Source organism: Macrobrachium rosenbergii, chromosome 31 (genome assembly GCF_040412425.1).
Source record: "Macrobrachium rosenbergii isolate ZJJX-2024 chromosome 31, ASM4041242v1, whole genome shotgun sequence".
Classification (NCBI taxonomy): Eukaryota; Metazoa; Arthropoda; class Malacostraca; order Decapoda; family Palaemonidae; genus Macrobrachium; species Macrobrachium rosenbergii.
The window spans coordinates 24,232,884-24,254,155 of record NC_089771.1 but is presented as its reverse complement, the minus strand read 5'-3'; the positions used below and the strand labels follow the sequence as shown (position 1 = coordinate 24,254,155).

The following is a 21,272-nucleotide window of genomic DNA, read 5'->3' as shown; positions in this document are numbered from 1 at the left end:
GGCAATCAAAATAGCCTTGAAGAAATTGAAATTACTTAGCAAGACATGAAATTCGCTTTAGACCAGACTTTTGTTGCCTAGCATAATTTGATGTAGGATTCTCTCTCTCTCTCTCTCTCTCTCTCTCTCTCTCTCTCTCTCTCTCTCTCTCTCTCTCTCTCTCTCTCTCTATATATATATATATATATATATATATATATAGAGGGCTATGTGCGCTTGACGTCAGTGATAATGGAATGAGACAAACAGACTCTTGCTTGAGTGTCTAGTATACCTTACTTGACCTCTCAGGTCTCAGTGGAACCCATGGCCACTGACACTATCGTAGAGTCACAGTGTCCACTCCCTAGGATTTCATCCCAGTATGAGGCGATGACGTGTTCAAAGTAGAGTGAAAGGAGTTGGACAGCAAAGTTGGAAGAGACCGAGAGGGAATGAATGAAAATAATGTAAATAATGCCTTTATTGGCGTCCTCTCAAGGCGGAAGAAAATTGCTAAACCTCACCTGCGGTCTTCTTTCCTTGTGTCGTACTAATGGGAAGTGCTCTTCCACAAGGTTATATAAGCAACATGCGCAATTATGTTCGTGCCGTGAATCTCTCTCTCTCTCTCTCTCTCTCTCTCTCTCTCTCTCTCTCTCTCTCTCCTGTTAAAACTGCAGGTGTGGAAACTTTCTTTTTTGAAGGGAATTTGCTGATGTGTAGGCCTATAAGCGACGCAGAAAGAGTTAGAGAGACACTTGCTATAATTGTATAAGCTCATTTTGGGGGATCTCATGTGGGCGACTTCTCTTTGGGCACAGTTCACTCCGAGCCCAGATAGGGCATGGGGCTCCGCAGGGCTCCTCAGGGCCAACTTCACATAAAAAAAAAAAAACCGGACTGGAAGAGTAACATAAGCTGTGCCTCACCTCTGGGGCAATTCCGGACTGGCTTGTGCTTTGAGCGATTTTTTTTTCTGTTATGTAATGGTGGTAGAGTTTGCTGAGTTCACTTCCTCTTCCAGATGTGATAGAAGTAGGCTTTAATTTTTCAGAGGCCTGTGGGATGGGCAAATTCATGCCCTCAATAAGTTTAGGGTTGGGGAAAGGAAAGCTTTAGCTCCGGAAGTTGAACTAGGGTTGACTGTTGAAGATTGGAACAGTGGAGCATTCCAAAAGTTGGCCCAGAAATTTACCTGTGCATCTCTGTAGATATTTTTAGACCCCTGTGGATGTTCTTATGCCCATATTATATTTATATATATATATATATATATATATATATATATATATATATATATATATAAAATCTAATGTTCTTACAGTAGACCTATATGTCTGTAAATGTTCTTAGACCCATGGATCTCTGTAATGTTCCTAGATATTTTATACAGCCATCATTCATTCTCTGAGAATTCAAGGCTGTGTTTCTTGGACAGTGAGCAAAGTTACTGTGTCAAATTTTTATAAACCATCGGTCTAGTCGTTTGTAAATGGTGATTTCTGATAATTGACAAAGACCTCAGAATAATTCTCTGGGGAAACTAGCAAGTAGGTTTGCCCCATCGTTTTCTCTCTCCATGAAAGTTGAGTATCTACTGGTTTCTACACTTTCTCCCCTTTCACCCACTGGGGGACAACTGGCTCTGTTCCTTCCCACCTACACAAATTGGACTGAAACCTCTGGCTACGGCGCAGTTATAGTCGTACTATCCCTCTCACAACCCCATAACCTAAATCAACCTCTCGCAATCCCATAAGTTGAAGCAACCTCTCGCAACGCCATTACCAAGCAAGTTAAATTTACTTTGCTTCCGCCGTAGACGGAAGGACCCGCCCTTGGTGAAGAGTTGCAGGATAGCCAGGGGCAAGGCCCTTCGTCAGCACTGTTTCAGAGAGAGGCAATTAAAGAAAAAGGTTTTCGTAATCCTTCAGACTATTCCAGCTGATGTAAGATGGTCAGTGGAATGGGAACATCTTTTTGTGAATCCAAAATGAATTTTTTTCATTTCCTCATCAAGGAAGACACCTTTGTTCCTCTTATTTTAGTGGACATTGTGAACTGGTATTCAGAAAGGTCAGATTTGATTGTAATGGTTAGCGGTTTGCTGTATCGGAAGACTGCACCCAATGCCTTATTTTTTCAGATACGTCTCAGACAGAGAAATGTCATAAACTGATTTTAAGTTCCGCTTCCGTACGAAGAAATCATTTCTTCCTGACGTGATTCATATTATTGCATCATTAGTCAGACTACTGTGGCGTCATTCGTTAGCCCTTCTGGAGATTACGTTACGTAACCTCACGCCGTTACACCTCGTCTTCTCGACTTCCTTTAGAAGTTTCGGGTGGCGGCGAGTCCACTCGATGATCACGGATTTTTCACGTGATCAATTTCCTTCTCGGTTTTCCGGCCGATATCGTAATCTTTTAAGAGTGTGTGTGACGTGATTTGATCGTACAAACCTCCGTTAATTGTCTACTTTGTTGAGATGTAAATGTATTGTCTATGAAATGATTTAGGTCTGAAACTGAAAGCCAGAGTAGTAGACTGTTTTATGGGTCTTGTAACTTAATGCCATTTGTTGGGAGACCACGGCACTAAATGAATGCATGCCTCCTTATTTTGATTGTAAATTAAAATAAGCTCTAATTTAGAAGATTACACGTTATATATCACTGGAATAAGTACCACCACTAAAAACCTATAATGAAAAACAGTGTTCTTAGATAGTACCTAATATCAAGAGCTTTCTCTCCCATAGCTGGAAGTCACGCCGCAATTTATTTACAAATTATTTTATTCCAACGCGAGGCATCCCCTCATCCAGTAGATAAACCACCAACGTGGGTCTTACAGTTGATAATAAATCAGGTGGTGTTCACATGGCTGCTCCTCTTCTCGAGTGTATGCCCTTGTCACAGTTTACAGGTGTGAGCAATAGTGTGGTGCCCTTATCACCACTGATCTGGCGAGATTAGGTTTCTTAATTTAAACCACTTGATACAGTCAGTTATCTTTGGTCGTTGGTGGTGGCCAGTCGTTGCCACTTGCCGGGCTTTTCTGGGAGAAAAGAGATTTATTTATTATTGAGGCATATTGGTCCTTCGATTGTCTTTAACTCGACTTAGTGGTCATCCTGTTTGTGTATTAAGTTTTTTTTTTTTTTACATAATGTTCACTTATTTACTTTTTTTTTTTTAATTGGAGGAGTTTCTTGCACAGACATTGCAGTCTGTTTGACTTAAGATATCTTGGGAGTTTATAATTTATTTCTTCACATTTATTTATATTTTGGTTTTACCTTTAACTTATGTATTAAACATTCGTCTCACAAAATTGATTTTCCAAGAGAATAATTTGCGAATGTTGAATTTATAGTTTACTACAGTTTAGCAGAGCATAACATTGCAGGTAACCAGTTTTATGAAGTGTAATTGTGTAATAATCAACAATGCAAGAACAACAAATTAATTACAGGAAAAGTCATACTTATCTTGGGTATCTTACGTAAGTGGGATAGTTACAGAGTCATTTGGGTAGCCAAGTGAAAGGTAGGAGGTGGATTGTGTTTGAGGAAGCGGATGCCTTTGATTTACAGTAAGAACAGGAAGTAAATCCACCAGGTCAAAGAAGAAGGGAAGTAGGGCAGTCCCTCTTGCTAGCTTGACCTGCTCTACAGAGCATTTTTTCCACAAGAGACCTGAATTTAAGTCCTATTTCCATTGGTATACAGTAAGGTCAGGAATGCACCAGGTCAAATAAGAAGTGGGGTAGCCCCTTTTTGCTAGGATGGCCCTACAGGGCACAATACCCTGAATTTAACTTCTCATTTTCTTCCAAAGGGCCTGATGACAACCTTGATGATGCCCAGCGACTACGGCGTGGAGATGTTCCTGGGGTCGTCGCCTGTTCTAACCTCCGGGTACCTGGCCACACAGCCCTTCATCCATGACTACCCCCGCCTTCAGCCCACTCCCTTACAGACTAACCCTCTCCAGTCCACGCCCCTCCACTCCCTCTGGGGACATCACGCTTCCACAACCAACCCACAGTCATGTTCCTCCTCCTCCTCCTCACTCAACAATAACTTCAAAAATATGCTTGAGAACCCTTCATCCTTCTCCTGTGCCTCGTCGTATAGCAGTGGCCTTATGAGCAGAGGCAGTTTCAGGTAAGACGGGAAGCCAGAATTTCAAAATACTCTGTTTTAAGATGGAATACAAATGATAGAAATTGCAGTCGGTGCATGTACCTACTAGATAAGTCGAGTTTTCTAATGCTTCAAGATATATGACGTGGAAATTTTCATTTTGCAAATCTCCAGGAGGTACAACAGTCGTAGATCGCCTTCCAAAAAGAAAGAGGAACCACAACTTCGCCTCCAGCCTATTAAATCTTGTCTTGTAGCAAGGCAGGATGAAGTCGAGGTAGGTGCTGAAGGAACAGATGCCTTTGGGAAATAATGCAGTATGTTCTGACAGTAATTTTGGCGTACTTTTGAAATGGTTTTAAGGTTCTCTGTGCTTGTATGTTCATGTTAACTAACTTCATATTTCTCTCTCGACCAGGAGGGGGCAGTCTCTCCAACTAGGTTAAAGAAGAAGGTCGTTTTTGCTGATGACCAGGGACACCCCCTAACTCATATTCGGGTCCTCACAGAACGATCAGATTGCCCGCCCAGATGGACTGCTGACTTCCTTGAACAGGTAAAAAGATATTTAGAATTGGTTAGATACTTTTCTGTAGGGTAATTCACGTTCATTTCATTCATTTGGGGTATTTTCATTGCTCGAGAAAATTTTAAAAGTGAATCTGGTTGAACCATTGGTCAAAATGGCTCAGACACCTCGAAGTCACTTTTTGGGTTACATTCCTTGTGGTATTCATGCACTGTAGCAGGTACTGACATACATTTATTTGAGCTTAATTTACTCCACTTCTCTCTGGAATTTAGGTAACAGGAGGGGCCAAGGCAGAGGCAGTGGCTGACCAGTGGGAACTTGCCTTCCCTCAGCCAGCCTCCGATTACCTAGGAATGAGACAGAAACTTGAAAAGGAAAACGTGTCTTTGGAAAACGTGATTATCCAGGAAGCAGAAAACAGAATCGTGGGCACCGTTAAGGTATGGGATTCAGGACCTTTTGGGTATAGTAACTGTCAGAGAAGAACCATACTGTTTTGTGTCAAAATATATTTACTCTTTGGCTGAATACCCTCCATTAATCAGTTTGCCCTTATCTCCCTCCCATCAGGTCCGCAACCTTTCCTACCACAAGGAGGTCAGTATCAGATACACCACTGACCACTGGACGACCCACGAGGACGTCCAGGCGACCTTCGTCCCCTCGACAAGCACCACGGGTGGTTCCTACGACATCTACGACAACTTCTCCTTCGTCCTGCCCCTCCCCTCCTCCAGCCAGGCGGACAAGCTCGAGTTCTGCGTGTGCTACCAGTGCGACCACGTCGAATACTGGGACAACAACAGCAACAAGAACTACGTCATAGTGTCCTTCAGGCCCAAGAAGCCCTCCAACGACATCGGCAAGCCCGAGGACGTCTACGACGTGTCGATGGACTCCTGGAGCGAGTTCGCCTCCTGGAACAACCTGTCCATCTCGGACTCTCCCTACTGGTGAACCTCGTCATAGTTTCCTGATGAAAGTGAAGAAAGGAAGTTTTTGATTTAACGTGGAAGGTGATTGATGACGATGCCGGCGGTTCGTTGCGTAGAGAGGAGAGAGAGAGAGAGAAATGCAATCACAACGAAAACAGGAAGGAAGTTAGGAAGGAAGGAAGAGACGGAGGAAGTGTTTTATTAAATAGTGAAGAAAAAATGTATCCCTTCTCTCTTTCTGGCCCCGCCATTGTCAAGGATGGTGATGACGGTCTAGGAAGGGCAACTAGGAAATGTGGTGGTGCTATGTTTATTTTCTCACGTTTGTAAATCAGTAGCGGAATGTCTAAAAAAATATCATTTGTGCATCATCGGTAATGATCAGAACTCTTTAAAAAAAATAATTTTTCATAGCAGTATCGTGTGACTTGAATAACCACTCAAGTGAGGAGTACCATCTCGACTCTTAAGTCAGTAGCGGTCATCATACAAGTGGGGCCTAAATAAGTCCCACAGGATCCAAATCATCGCAGTGGCCTTCATGCAACTTGAATTCAACTTAAATGTGAACGTCGTTTAGGGCAACATTGTGGCCCGAAAGCCACGTGTGGCTTTGTGTAATGAGGAGAGTGAGCCCCCTTACCGACTTCAAGCATCGCACCGGTGCTTGAACATAAATCTGAGGGTTGTCTTGTATTACCCTGCAGTATGCCCACGCCAATTCAAGACTCTGTAACCAGCATCGTCTGTCTCATCAGTCATCCAGTAGTCAATGTTAGTCAAGTCCAGAAGTCAAGAAGAAGAGGTCAAGAAGAAGAAGACGACTGGACCAGCAAGCTAGGGAGGAAAAAAAGTGCCAAGTCAGCAGTCTGAGAAAAGGCTATATAACGCTATATCCAGCTGAGGAGACAGGAGGTCCTTGCCCTGCGCGCTGGACAGGAGCGATGGAGTTGGTAAGTTGATCTGTTTATGCTTTCCTTATATAATATTAAGACAGAATGAAAGGTCAGCGAAAGGTCATATTGCTTGAATATTTGGGACTGAGAACGGTCTAAGACTTGGCCATCCTGTGAGCATGATTTTGTGGGAAGCTGTAGCTGAAATTTTTGGGACATGCCCATGGGGGCTTAAGATAGCAAATTTTCTAATTTTATTCTTACAATCTTTTCAGAGAACTTTGAGATTATAGCTAATTCCCCTTTACAGTTTCTTCACCAGTTCATTGTAAACTTATTCTTACACTTTTTTTTTTCAAAGCGAAAAGGTCCCCAAAAGGACCACTGTACCCCTGTCCTGTTTCTGTGTCCTTCTTTCCTGAAAGGAATTTTAGATCGCATTTGACTAAGACTGTGTTAGTGGGTGTTGTGGGTGGGGGGAGTGTGGTTACCTGGAGAATATGTCCTGGTAGGGGTTGGGACGGGGGGAAGGGTGACGACATTTTTAGGGTTACTTGTGCCAAACCCTCCAAGCCAATGGGAGGGAACAAGTGCCTTTGGCAAGCGTTCTCTGTCACGTCGCTTCTCAGAAAACTCTTGTACGCCAGCCAAGTTATCCTATAGAGGCAGATTCCTCTATGTTCAGGAAAAAAGGATAATCTGATGTAACTCTCTCTCTCTCTCTCTCTCTCTCTCTCTCTCTCTCTCTCTCTCTCTCTCTCTCTCTCTCTCTCTCTCTCTCTCATTTCCCCATCTCTTTATAGCTAGAAGAATGCGGAACTAAGACGGTTTTTAGCATAATTTTAAAATATTTTATGTAATATTTTTCACTTGCCAAGGGTACAAGCAATAAGTACAAAGACTAAGTATAGTATGCAAATGAATATCATTTCCCGTTTTCTAATTTATTTCCCGTTTTCTAATTCACCACTCGTTTTCGTCATAATTTTGGCTTGCTACTTGAATCCGTTACATTTCAACTTGTTTACTTTCTTATTTATTCCTTGCAAAAACCTTCGTAATTGTATTGTAATGTGCCGTAGCTTCTTCGTCCCTGGAATCTTTATATAAACCAACAGCTTTATATAAACCATCTAAAATACGTCTCAAGTACTGTCGACTAATACTTGAAAAGCGTGTCCTTCGTAAAGGAGCTTTTCGAAATATCTAAATATCTTTCCGTTTTTACACCAAAGGCAGTTTTCATCCTTGACTGACTCACGCCTTGCGACGCGATGGTGGAAAATCCATGAGAAGAGAGAGAGAGAGAGAGAGAGAGAGAGAGAGAGAGGAGAGAGAGAATCTAAATACTAAACAAAACTGTAAGGTTTGACAGAGAAATTCAGTCGTTCTATGGCCCTATCTGACATTAGGTATGAAATCATAAGTAATCGTATATAGTATGATTTGCTTTGCAAAAACTTTGTACACCAAGAATGATTTTGACTCTGAATGACCTTCAGTTGGTTTATCGCAAAGTATTAAAACTGTACTCAGTAGGAACAGCAGTATACTGGGAGTGCTTTAGATCCCCGGCGATTTTTGAGGACCTTGTCCTTGGAGATTCATTGAGAATTAGGAGTTGTAGAACGTCTTTTCAACATTACCCTGTTAAGCCACTCATGTGTAAAAGCAGAGTATTGTGCTTCTATGTGATTTTAGACGTAGATATGAAAAATAACAAAAATGCCAATGTTTAACTTCTTTTGATCCACTTTCACAAGAATGGTTAACTGTTTGTGGCTACAAATACACTTCCACCTTAGACCTCTACCAAGAATTTAATTTTAAGTTTTTAACTGTTTCAAGAGAATGGTACAGTACTACCAAGAACTTATTCTTTACTCTTTATTTTTTAACTGTTTCACAAGAATATTAGACTATTTGTGGCTACAAATATACTATCAGTTAACCTAATACTTGCATGAGCAGTGAGGTATGCCTTGTAGGAATTAACAAGTCTGAATACAATTAGTTAACAGTACATTAGGAATTCAACTGCCATTGGGAACAAGAGTCGACTCGACCACCTACCTAGCTCGACGCGAGGGCTCGGCAATGGGCCTATTCTTGAATCTCAGATAGGCCTATGGATCGAAAAAGAGAAAGTTGCTGTGAAACGCCATATGGGTAGACTAATTATCGAGAGGTTGGTGTTAGTGTTTTGCTAAAAAAAATGTGTCATTTCGTCTGAATATAGAAAGTATTCGAGTGAAATTATTGTAATGGCTGGTAGAATTAAGCAGAAGCTTAGTAAGCAACCATATGGCATATGCCTTCCCTATAGGCCTATGCCTGGGTGCGTGTGTTTTTTTTTTTTACCGCGGCGTGTCGGCTACAACGCTTTTATCTTGTTCCCATAGGCCTAGGTCATTCTTGTCCGGGCATGGCGTTAGGCTAGGCCTAATCATTATCGTTTTTTTTATAGGCCATAAAGATTTTTTTATGAATGCCATTTCAATTAATTAGGAGGTTTATAGCTAGGCTGGTGTATTCAAAGTCATAGGTAATCTGTTCGTACGCATGTTGTGAGGTCAGTTTTGGCTCGAGACGACTGTCTAGGTCAGTATCTAGACAATAGGCCTAAGATTTGAATGGTCCTTCGTTAGAATAATCATGAGAGAGAGAGAGAGAGAGAGAGAGAGAGAGAGAGAGAGAGAGAGAGAGAGAGAGAGAGAGAGAGAGAGAGAATTCTCAGTACTTCCTTGTTGTAAAGACTGCTCAGGAATTTCTTCTCGGGGAAATTCAATGGCTCACCATCTGATTTCCTGCTGTTGAGTCGAACAGTATTTACTGTAAATGGCGTATTTATTCAGTGACACTAATTCGATTCACAGAAGAAACTTGGAGATACTCCTTAAAACACTGGCTACAAATAGGACATTATTTTTTAAAAGCATAATTTCGAAGCTGCTTAAGATATTTGGAACTCTCGTGTGATTTTGACGGCTCAATTTGGGTAGATTTAAATGGGACTTGTGGCGGATTGTCTAGAATCAAGTGTTAATTATATTATTTTGCAACTTGTTCGTGCAATGGTTTGTTGTATAGGCCTAGTCACTTGCTATGCGAAAATACCGCCTCCTGAAATCTTTAAAAAAAAATAGTTGCATTTGTCACCACGAGAAAAAGGAATATATATCATTATTTTAATCGTTATCTCTTTATTTAGCATTAGGTATTGTTCGTATTGACTTGCCCTATGTTATAAAACTGTCCTTGTACTCTCCTTATGGTGACGTAAGGTTATAGACTCGTAGACATTTATAAAACATAACGTCAAGAGCCTTCTGGTGAACATATGGAAGCTGTAATACATTGCCTGTCAGACCTAACTTATTAGAGAGAGAGAGAGAGAGATACCAATGCACCATTAGCGTGGTTCCTGCGGTTCTTCGTTTTTGGCAACATTTCTGGGGACCGAGAGAATTCTGTAAATAGCTGATGTATCCGAGGCTAAGGAACGTGGATAGGCAACTTCCTTCGCTCGAAGGGAAAACCGTTAATATACGAGGGCTTTTGAGAGCATGGGAATATAGGCCTAGGCCTATGCTTTTCTTCCCTTCCTGATTAATTATTATGATTCTCCTTGGGTATAATTATGAAGCATTCAACGTAATGCTAAGTAACTAGGGGATAATTTAGGACGAAGTAGCGAGGGTATTCCAAGAACTCTTAATTAATAGCACCGAGAACTAGGCCTAGGCCTATGCTTGTCTGAACTGACGTGTTAATTATAGTTCTCCGTGGGTACAAATATGACTCATTTACCGTACTGCCAAGTGACTGACGGAGAATTTAGGGCGAAGCAACGAAGTTATTCTGAGAATTCTTAGTAGCATCTTGAATGTAGACCTAGGCCTATGCTTACCAGGCCTTCCTGAATAATTATTATGATTCTCCGTGGGTATAATTATGAAGCATTTAACGTACTGCCAAGTAACTGAGAGAGAAAATGAAATGAGGACGAAGTAGCGAAGTTATCCCAAGAATTCAGACTAACATCGGAAAAGAATTCCGTGCCCACGCTCTACCTGCGTGATCAAGATCTGTGATCAGCTGAAACTAGTTGCCACCTTCAATTTAGCCATTTTTAAGCTGGGCACGCCTACGCCTCCTGTGAGTCTCTGACAAAATCTAATGGCATTTGTCGACATTTTTTAAAGATGGCTAACCTACGCGAGACGGCAGAGAAAGTAATTATATTTGCTGATGAATCGGTAAACGTTAGGTGTCCTCCATCTAGGAGAATTTGTCAGAGTACGACTGAAGATTTCACTTGCCCAGTCATGAAAAGTTAGTCCTTGGGGGTATTGCTTCCTGTTATTTCAAGCATTGCATGGCTTATGTTTTCTCGCCCAAATTCCTGTTTACGTCCTGTAACTAATGTCTGATTTTATTTTTATCATATATATATATACACATTATATATATATATATATATATATATATATATATATATATATATATATATATATATATATATATATATATATATATATGTATGTATGTATGTATGTGTATGTGCTTGTGTAAATTGCATTACAGAGGACAAGATAACAAAGCCAGCACATTGTAAGTGCTCTCTCTCTCTCTCTCTCTCTCTCTCTCTCTCTCTCTCTCTCTCTCTCTCTCTCTCTCTCTCTCTCTCTCTCTCTCTCTCTCTCTCAATTTCCGTCGAAGAGAACGGGTCTGTTTCTACTTCTTTATTTCCTACATGTTACTACATGCAAATAAAACCAACAGTGCAACAATTAAACTTTAATTCAGAATGTGACCTACACACACACACACACACACACACACACACACACACACACACACACACACACACACACACACACACACACACACACAATATTTATCTAACCCAGATGCATTAACACCACTCCCTATTATCGTGGTGCAAGCCACCCTGGGTAAAATAGAATGTCGGGCAGGGCATAAGCAGCGACATGCAAGGACTTCAGGTCGTTGCAAAGTGGGCCAGTGGAAGCTTATAAGGTTACGTTGGCCTTGTTTGTGAACTGGGTACTAAACGTCTTCCTTTACCGACTTGTTTATCGTTGAATTTGCTTTTTCCTGACTGTTACAGTTTTTTTTTTTTTCATTAAATTTTCTGTTCACTGTTTGTGTTTGTACAAAAAAATGCCTTGAAAATAGTGATTTTTTATTATTCATTGTTATATCTAGATCTTGGAGTTTATCGTTCAAGAAAACAGCAGTTTCCTGCTGTTTGTGAGAGAAAGTGTTAATTAGAGTATTTCAGTAATGCCACTCATCAATGAGATTTCATAAAATGGTGGAGAGTGTTTATGCAGATTGCTTCCAAGTGCATGTGAAAGAAAGCAGAAATAATGTTGAATAATAGGTTAATAGGTTAACTAGTGTACTAATTGAGTTAGCAGATTTTTGAATCGTCATGACTGCAAAATTTATTATGTTTATTATTTCATTTTACTCAGAACTTTCACTCCTCTTCTATTGTTGTTTTTCTTGCTTTAATATTTTGCAAGTCATTAACATTAAATCGACATTGTTAATATTTTTTCAAATTTTTCCAATATGTTGGGTCACATTCTCGCAGTGTCCTTCGTATCCGTTAAACAACTTTCAGGAAAAACTTTTAAGATCAATATCTGTATTTCCTCTGCATACATCTTTTTCGTAACTTCATTTGAGTTACAGAGTGACTCTCAAGGAGAGAGAGAGAGAGAGAGAGAGAGAGAGGGGAGGAAGAACGGGTTGTCTGAGAACTTGCCCAAATATGAAAAGGTTTCTCTTTTGACTCAATGCCGGATGGTCAGAAATTGAATGAAATTCTTTGGAGGCTGGTGATGTACATAATTATTATATTTTTATATTTTTGGATGGTGTTGTTGATTTCCCTGACTGGAATGTGGGATTGTAAGGGATTGTGGTTGTGAATAGCTGTGTGCATCTGTAGATGTTGATTTGTGATTTATAACCATGAGTAAGATTATATTATTGGAGAGTCATCAGATCTTAGACTGTACGACATACTATTCAGAACACGAAACCTTAGAACCAGCACAGACATATGAGCCTGCGGTTGTGAACATCAGTGTACACGTCTTGTAGATGTTACTTGTCATTCGCAACCTGTTACAAGATCATAGACTGTAGAACATCCTATTCAGAACACGAAACCTTATAGCAGAAGATCTCGTAATGATTCCATCATACCTACATTACCGTTCTGTAGCTTACAGCTCAACAGTCATGCATCTATTACGTGTGTCCATTCATTCTAGGGCAATCACCATTCACCACGCAATTTCCTCTACATTTTACCTTGCGTAGGGTCAGGGCTAGGCTCCACCTCTTTCTCATTCTTGGCACTCGACTTTTCTTGGCACGGTGCCACTGAGCTGCTCACCACCCACAGTACAGCCCGCGTCGTTGGACCAGCTTGCTTATGCTTGACAGACTTACCATATTGCTCTCGCTCGAGGTCTGCTGGTAATATCCTTTGCTCATCGCATCCTTAAGTTCTGTCTGCTTTGTTTGACGCTCTCAGTCGCTTGTTTGTTTGTCGATTCATTGGATTAGTTATATATATATATATATATATATATATATATATATATATATATATATATATATATAAATATATATATATATATATATATCACACATTACAGGTGAAAAATAAGAGACAGGGTGTAGGTCTGACCGGTTTCGACTGTATTTTCAAGCCATTGACCGGGCAGGGCCTACACCCCCCGTCTCTTATTTTTCACCTGTGTAATGTGTGATAAATGAATCACGTACGAAAAGTGATTATAATCATATATATATAATTTATATATATATATATATATATATATATATATATATATATATATATAAATGTATATGTATATATATATATATATATATATATATATATATATATATATATATATATATATATATATATATAAATGTGTATGTATATACATATACAGTATATATACTTACAGTATATATGAATTGCAAAATGCCTTACCTATACGTATGTAAATTAATAGAAAGATTTTTCTTACCAAAACGTAGAAAAATAATCCAAATTTCATGAAAACGACTTTTCTCTGACTTTGAAAAAAGGTCGGGTTGTTTATGGCAGGGAGGCCATCATAAACTGCACAGATGTTCAATTCATTCACTGGATTTGAATGAATGGAAACTGAATAGCATTCACTTCATATCCTAACACCCCAAGCTGAGTATATATTATGTATTACTGAGAGTGACTTTACAGTATCTCGTCGATTTGCTCAGCTCTGTAATGTGGTCAGGAATAATACCCCCTCTCTCTCTCTCTCTCTCTCTCTCTCTCTCTCTCTCTCTCTCTCTCTCTCTCTCTCTCTCTCTCTCTCTCTCCCACTTCCTTGCCCGTCCGGATTTGGTGGGTGGTCATGCGCCAGTGGAATTCAGGAACTAGTCGAAGGTCTACCGCTGCATGAACTTGCCTAAGCATATAAGGAACTGCGTGCCTCTCTCTCTCTCTCTCTCTCTCTCTCTCTCTCTCTCTCTCTCTCTCTCTCTCTCTCGTCGTTTATCTCAGGATCTTGGTAAAGTTATTTTCACTTCAGTGAAGAGGATTCGTGAGTATTGTATGCCGTTTCTCTCTCTCTCTCTCTCTCTCTCTCTCTCTCTCTCTCTCTCTCTCTCTCTCTCTCTCTCATCATCATGAGCTTTGTAAAGTTATTTTCACCTCGATACAGGCCTTTGACATCAGTCAAATTCTTCCGGCAATGAAGATTTCAAAGAACATTAAATATCTTTCACATATTCGCCGAGTCTGGGGACTCCCTCAGCTGAGTCTCGGGACTCCCTCAGCAGAGTCAGGGACTCCCTCAGCATTGCCAAATACCCAAGATCATGGCAAGGTCTACCTGGCGCGATCGAAAGGAATTTTCAAGAAGTTTTCAAACTGGTATTTCACGTCGCAGGGAGAAATCGAAGTCACCCTGGTGTGGTGGGAATTTTTCTTGCTTCTGTGGTGATTATTTCCGAATTTTTTCTTGCAGGGGGGAGGCTTTATATAGTCGTAGTGAGTGGGTTCAAGAATTAGAGAAGAGTATCATCGTTATATGATAAAATGGGAGGAGGGTATACATGTCTTTTCAAGGAGAAAGCTCTTGTTTATTTTTGTTAGAAATGACATTATTCTTTTCAGGGATGGGGTTAGTATATGCAATTTTTTCAAGAAAAGGATTTTTTCATTTTTTTTTTTTATTATTATAAAGAGAATAAAGTGTATCATGTATCAGAAGTAAAAGAAAACTATTTTTTTAATGGCGAAATTTTTATATGTAACTAAAAACTTACTAGAAAATTATATAAATTTATCTCGCACATTAGTAGAGTACCATTCTCAGAACTCAGAAATGTAACTATCGTTTTCTGAGAAGCTAAAATAGAGACTTCTATGCGTTTTCTAGATCTTACGAAGTTAACAACTGCAAAGCTTGGATAGAGAAGTCCACGCATTTTCTACCTCCCTAGAACTGAAGACCCGCAAAGAAAACAACTTTCTGTTGTGTGAAACAGGCCAGTGATGAATGGAAGCCATTAATGAGGAAGCAATGGGATTTGATACATAGGGGCAGGGTGGAGACCTTTTGTATTGGAACATGAGGGCCACCTATTATTACTTGGATAACAATAGAATTATATTCCGGATAACAGAGGTTCTCTCTCTCTCTCTCTCTCTCTCTCTCTCTCTCTCTCTCTCTCTCTCTCTCTCTCTCTCTCTCTCTCTCTTCTTAGGACATAAAAATTCTTGTTATTCAGTTAGGTATGGATGAATTTTGGTAAATACTGTAAGATAGAGAGTGCTTACGTGGGTGAGCAATATTAATGTATGTAAATAAATACACATTACACACCACATATTATATTACTTTGATTAATCTCTTGATAACTATCACTACGGTACACATTTTATTCATACAACAGATGTATTGCTAATATGATTAGTTGGTAACTTTACAAATAAATTAAAATACAAAGTAAAGAAATACTCACTACCTACAAATCCAATAGAATGGTTTAGTTCCCTTCATCCCAAAATGACCGTTGGGTTTGTGATCCTTTTTTGGGATTCGTGGGGGAGGGATGAGAGGGAGGGGGAAGTGGGGTGTGGTGCAGATGGTCAAAATGATTGTAGAATCGTAGACCGTCTCTGAGGAGGTACAGTGATTGAAGATTAGCCTGGAGAAGTCGACCATAGCAGCCTGACTCTGAGAAACGAAAACTCGGCAACTTCGTGGGCATGGGAAGATTATTAATAGGTCTATCCGGTAGGCCTACTCAAGACATGCTGGTATAGATGAATAGAACAGGGCGGTGTTCTCTTGTTGGTCGAATCGGGGTTTTATTGGACTTATATAGACGAATTTATTTGGCAAATACTTCCTGGGATGTTTCGTTCTGTGCAGAGATGATTGATGATCTAAGATGGTCTTATAACTGGCGGGGTTATGATGGTCTCTAGGAGTAATTGGATGACAGTACCTACTGCATATGGTCTACTCCCATTTCCTCTATAACCCTGTGATCCCACCATAGACCTGTGGGTTGGTGGGGGGGTGGAGGAGGGGGGGTTTAGTTTCACGTCAAATCTTAAGAGTAATGTGATCTTACCTGCCTGTAGACCTGACGCACTTGCTCGGAACTGTGACTCATTCAGCCTCTGTTGTAGTTATTGGAGTCAAACCCGTATCACCGGCTGGGTAGACAGTTAGATGGAAATATAAAATCCCCTGATTGGTGACTTATAAAATTGTTATATATTGTCATTTCCGTCTCTGAAACTCTGCACAGGTGGTATTGCCTCTGTAACCCGTCAGCCTACACAAATGATGATGTAGCTGTTGATTATAATGATGACAGATGCTCATTTATCTAATAATTGGTGGATCCTAGAATAAGGAAGATTAACTTGTATAGATCATAGCAAACTCCTCCAAAATATGGGCCAGTATTATTGATTCCTCCATAGGTATTTTTAGGAAATATTCAGAGTACATGTACAGAGTGTGTGTGTGTGGCTTCATGGGACAAATTGGAGATGAGTCTGGCACACCTGTTTCACTGAACACCTGCCTTGTATCTGAGTGACTCATCTCTCACCCCAGAACAAGTGTATTTTTTCTTTATTTTAGATCATTTAGACACGAAAGTACTTTCAAATTCATTGTGTGTAAACACACAAACTTGGCTGCTTGATCAGATCAGATATTGGCAGGGTGTTATGAAGTATATATTATATAATCTTACTGTTAAATAATTTTTAAATTTCTTGATATGCTCCGGTACACGTCCTTGTATTTCCTATTTATTTTTGATAATTTTTCTAGGCAGTTCGTCGTTATTCACGTCAGCATTTCTTTTTTCTTTCTCAGGAACTTGAGCGCGACTCGTCAAAGAAAGCTTTGCAAGATGACCTATACCTCTCGACGAAGCTGCTCCAATATGCCTTTTGAAATACAGAATGTGACCCACCCCTACAGTGCTTCTGGTAACACTGTCGTTTGTTTACATTTACCAATACGTCTGGCAACACTGTCCATCAGACGAACAACAGCAAGAAGGGAGTGAGATGTCTCCGGAGCGTCTTCTGCCATGACTTTCTCGGGAAGAGAGTACAGAATCTATTCTTCAACTCTTAGGACCAGTTGTGGATATGACACTTTTGTTGGGGGGGTGGATTCAGTCTCCCCAGTTTCATATCCACACCCAAACACACTACCCTTTGACCCCACCTCTTCCTTAACGTAAGATAAGAATGTAGAATAGCTCAGAGGCTCTTATTTAAGGTAAAAACATTGGAGAATAGTCGTTTTTTTACAAGGCTCTGCTTACCACGTTGTCCAATGCTGGTCGTTTGGATGCCTGTGATATAAGAGAAGTTGGGGCCAGGATTTTACCTTCCTGCGTCCCCTGTATCCTTACATTCTCAACACTGACAGAATTACTGTGATAATGATGCTTTTGTCACCAGAGCTATCTCTCTGGTTAGCGGGGCCTTGCAGTCAAACTCACTCACACTCACTCGCTCTCCTTCTCCGAGGAACATGGCAGAAGTTCTCTGGAAGACAGCCCACCTGGAAAGTGGCAGGAAAGGAAGACTGCTGGATGCTGAATATCATTTAATAATCTGTTTTTTTTTTTATGCTGAACTTTTTCAATGGATAATCACAGTAAAAGTTTATTGACTTATCGGCACACGATTGGATATTTCTTATTGTTTATTAAGTGGACACCATGATGAATGAAAAAAAAGGGAAAAATTGCTTATTGAAACTTGAAATTTTATCTGTGATAAAACCTATGTATCATCGAAAATGGTTTATTGACTCGGACACAAAAAAAGTCATTGCCCTGATAATGATACGTTTAAGATACCTTTGAGATACACACAGCGTTTTTGTGGATGTGTATATGTGTACAGTAAATTGCCTTTTGTGTACGTGCACCTTTACAAGTGCTCTTAACGATTTTTTTTTTTGAAGAAGCAAGACTCCTCTTGTGTGTACGAAATGTTGCAATTTAACCTAAGAAGTGTTTGTGACCACAAAGGCTGTGGAATGAGTTTATCCTTTTATTTTTGTTAAATCTCGACAGAGCCCACCGCCGCCTGCGTGTTTGAAACCGGTAACAAGTGTATTAGAGGACCTGTATAATATTTGCTTCTTTTTTTTTTTTAAGTACCCCTTCCCAAGTGAAGATTGTATAGACTATAAATAATCACGTGAAGGTGCCTATTGACCCCCCCCTCCCCCCCTTCTGACCCGTGACCTCAAGGCTGTACGTACCTCGCTGAAGTGAGCTCGCGAAGGACTAAGAGAGAGTAAGGCCTCCTGACTTCATTTTTCTTCCGAAGGGAGGTTTGTGAAGGACCTGTTTGATGGGGGAAGGCCGGATACATTAATGTGTACATATCCTAAGGATTTTTACGGATTCGAACGCGGGAATTGAAGGCGAAGCGTGTCCTAGTTTTGTCAAGTTCCTGGAAACATTTCAGCAGTTGTCCCATTACTGCGGAATCATTAATTCAAGAAGGATTAATAGAGAATTTAGAAATGGGAAGCTGGAATGATTCGGAAAGAGTTTTTCCGTATGTCGTAGGTTCTCGAAGCCCGGGTAGATTCGTGGTTCAGTGAATTTGTCAAGATGGGCACGACCACATCGCTTCGAGAAAGTAGGGAAGTAGCCTGTGTGAAATGGGTGGCACAAATAGAAAGGATTTTAGAAAGCCCTTTGAATCTCCCTCTCGAAGTCTTCTAATCAAGCCTGTTGGTGTGTTTCTAAGCCACGACGACAGAGCCGTACAAATATCAATGTCCTTTTACCGCCTCTTAATGTGTTTTTGTGTAGGATAGTCCCAGGAACTCTTCTGTGTAGATTCTTCTGCTTCTAAACAGTGTAGATAATGTGAATATACAAATACCTTTAAATGTATATAGATATATATCTTTCACGTTTGGGTACCATATCACAGCTTCAAACGGGAGGGTCAGTTCATCCTGAAAGGGAGGTTTTAGGAAGCAGTGTAAATATTCAACAAAGGGTATAGTTCCTCGCGGAAGAACTTTGCACAAGGATGCACTGACCCTCCCATTACGAGAGGAAAGGATTTGAAAATGAACTTGTCAGTGATGATTGATAGATGTAGGATCTTAGTAGGATTTTGTGAAGGAATTAATGGCAGCTGAAGATAAGTATAAATGCTGATTTCTCTTCCCATTTTGAATGTGATACAATGTGATTAGTCAGTCTTCCTCCGACGGGAGGCTATTCAAAGGATACATGTACGAGAGACCACGGCGCATGCGCAAAGGTAGTCACGACTAGCTTTCGTACCGTACAGGTACATGATAACATTAGATAATGCTCTGTACATATTAATTCTTAAGAGCATAGAGTTGTAGGATACTCCCGAGTGCCTATAGGGTTGAAGTTTCTTAATCTTGTAAGAATAGTCCGGAAGCTATTCATGAGTACCCCCCCTCCCGCAGGTGGCCTTAGTAGGTGGGGGGGAACTCGAAAGGGCGCTGGGAACCAGTGGTTTTATTCTATCCCATTAACAAGTAATGTATTTAGGCACAATTGTAGCAACACTTGGTAGACTGCTTGCGAGTTAATGACGTAATTTGAAATTAGGAAGCTACTCCGCGTGTGTTTGTTATTGAGTGTGCCAAACGTATTTCCTGACAGGCGATGATGATGATAGTGATATGATAATGATAGTGAAGAGATTTAAAGAGATTCAGGAATCACGCTGTCATTTGATAATAATATTAAAAGAGTTTGTGTAGCGAATCGTAACAATAGCTAAGTGAACTTTTTTCTGTCTTTTTTTTTTGTCAATTTGGCAAAACTTTTTTTACTTTTATGGTTTATGTAACATTGCTCAAGTTTTTCACATATTTTTTCCTTAGGTTGAGTTTCTCTCTCTCTCTCTCTCTCTCTCTCTCTCTCTCTCTCTCTCTCTCTCTCTCTCTCTCTCTCTCTCTCTGAGAAGTAGGTTCCTATAGTGTAAATGCTTCAAAACGGACTCATTCAAACTACTCTCTCTCTCTCTCTCTCTCTCTCTCTCTCTCTCTCTCTCTCTCTCTGAGAGAGAGAGTAGGTTCCTATAGTGTAAATGCTTCAAGAAACGGACTCGACAAACTCACTCTCTCTCTCTCTCTCTCTCTCTCTCTCTCTCTCTCTCTCTCTGTAAATGCCCCAAGAGACGAACTCGACCAATGACCTCAGGCCTCATAGGTCAAAGCTATATTAGCTTTGAGTCTTTAATTAATCCTGTCCTTTTGAAAACAGCAGACCTTCTCTTGTCCGAGGGACACGAGAGACCTCAGACCTGGGTTCTGGAGGAGGAGCCAATGAGGGGCTTCTCGTGGCCCATCCTCTGATTCCAGTCATTATTTTTTTACACAAACTGGACTCCAGAGCTTCCAGGATCCAGGACTGGACTCTAGTCTGCCTTCCAGATTGACAAAAAGAAAGGTCGCCACGTTTTCAGATGACAATTTGAGCAAATTTGTAGAATCCCTTTTTTAATTTTTTTTTTTCCAATTTATTATTTTCCTCTGTGTATAACCGCTTCAACTACGTACATTACAGTCTTCGTGTTTCTTTAAAACTTAATTTAACCATGTTGAGAAATGATAATTTGCATCAGCACCACCATATACAATTATTTAAATGTGTTTTAGCATTTTAAATGACAAAAAAATGACTTAAAAAAATGGAATATATATATGTAAATAAAGATAAAATGACCACCCAGCTGATGGCAACATCGTCCGTCGGACCTGGGAGTCTTCGTCCGAACATGGAAGCCTTCGGCGTCGACTCTGGCTTCGGCTGACGATGTTGGCTCCGTTTAACTGTTATTATAAACTTCTTTACTTCTGGTTGTGTTGAACCTGTCTTTTTTTTTTTTTTTGAGAGGATGCGAACGCCTGTATTCGCACTCACTATGTCGAAATGGATTTAGGAAAAATATTATTATGACTGTATAAAAGGAAACTTTATCTTTGAATTGTCTGCAGAACAGAATTATAATTATTATTTTATATTGCACAATATTATTTTATGATTTTGAAAAACATCTTGAAATAAAAATTTCTCTGTTCTTAAACGAGTTTTTTATTTATTCCCCAATTTATTTTTTTGAGCATACGTATATGAAAGAAAAAAATGTTTATATAAACATT

The 21,272-nt window shown here is 40.0% G+C and overlaps 1 protein-coding gene across 4 annotated transcripts in view; it reads left to right on the top strand.

Moving 5' to 3' along the window:
- Gbs-70E (Glycogen binding subunit 70E) overlaps positions 1–20,073 on the top strand; it is a 38,870-nt gene extending 18,797 nt beyond the window's left edge. For 3 of the 4 annotated variants that reach the window (XM_067132417.1, XM_067132415.1, XM_067132416.1), the window contains exons 2-7: positions 3,828–4,156; positions 4,310–4,412; positions 4,554–4,691; positions 4,940–5,107; positions 5,238–6,555; positions 16,953–17,098. In XM_067132417.1, the coding sequence (XP_066988518.1) occupies positions 3,834–4,156; positions 4,310–4,412; positions 4,554–4,691; positions 4,940–5,107; positions 5,238–5,624 (1,119 nt within the window). In that variant the 5' untranslated portion in view covers positions 3,828–3,833 and the 3' untranslated portion in view covers positions 5,625–6,555; positions 16,953–17,098. Of the gene's footprint in view, positions 1–3,827; positions 4,157–4,309; positions 4,413–4,553; positions 4,692–4,939; positions 5,108–5,237; positions 6,556–16,952 lie in introns of all 4 variants that reach the window. The other variant, XM_067132414.1, reaches the window with a different exon arrangement.
- Positions 20,074–21,272: the final 1,199 nt, after the last annotated feature.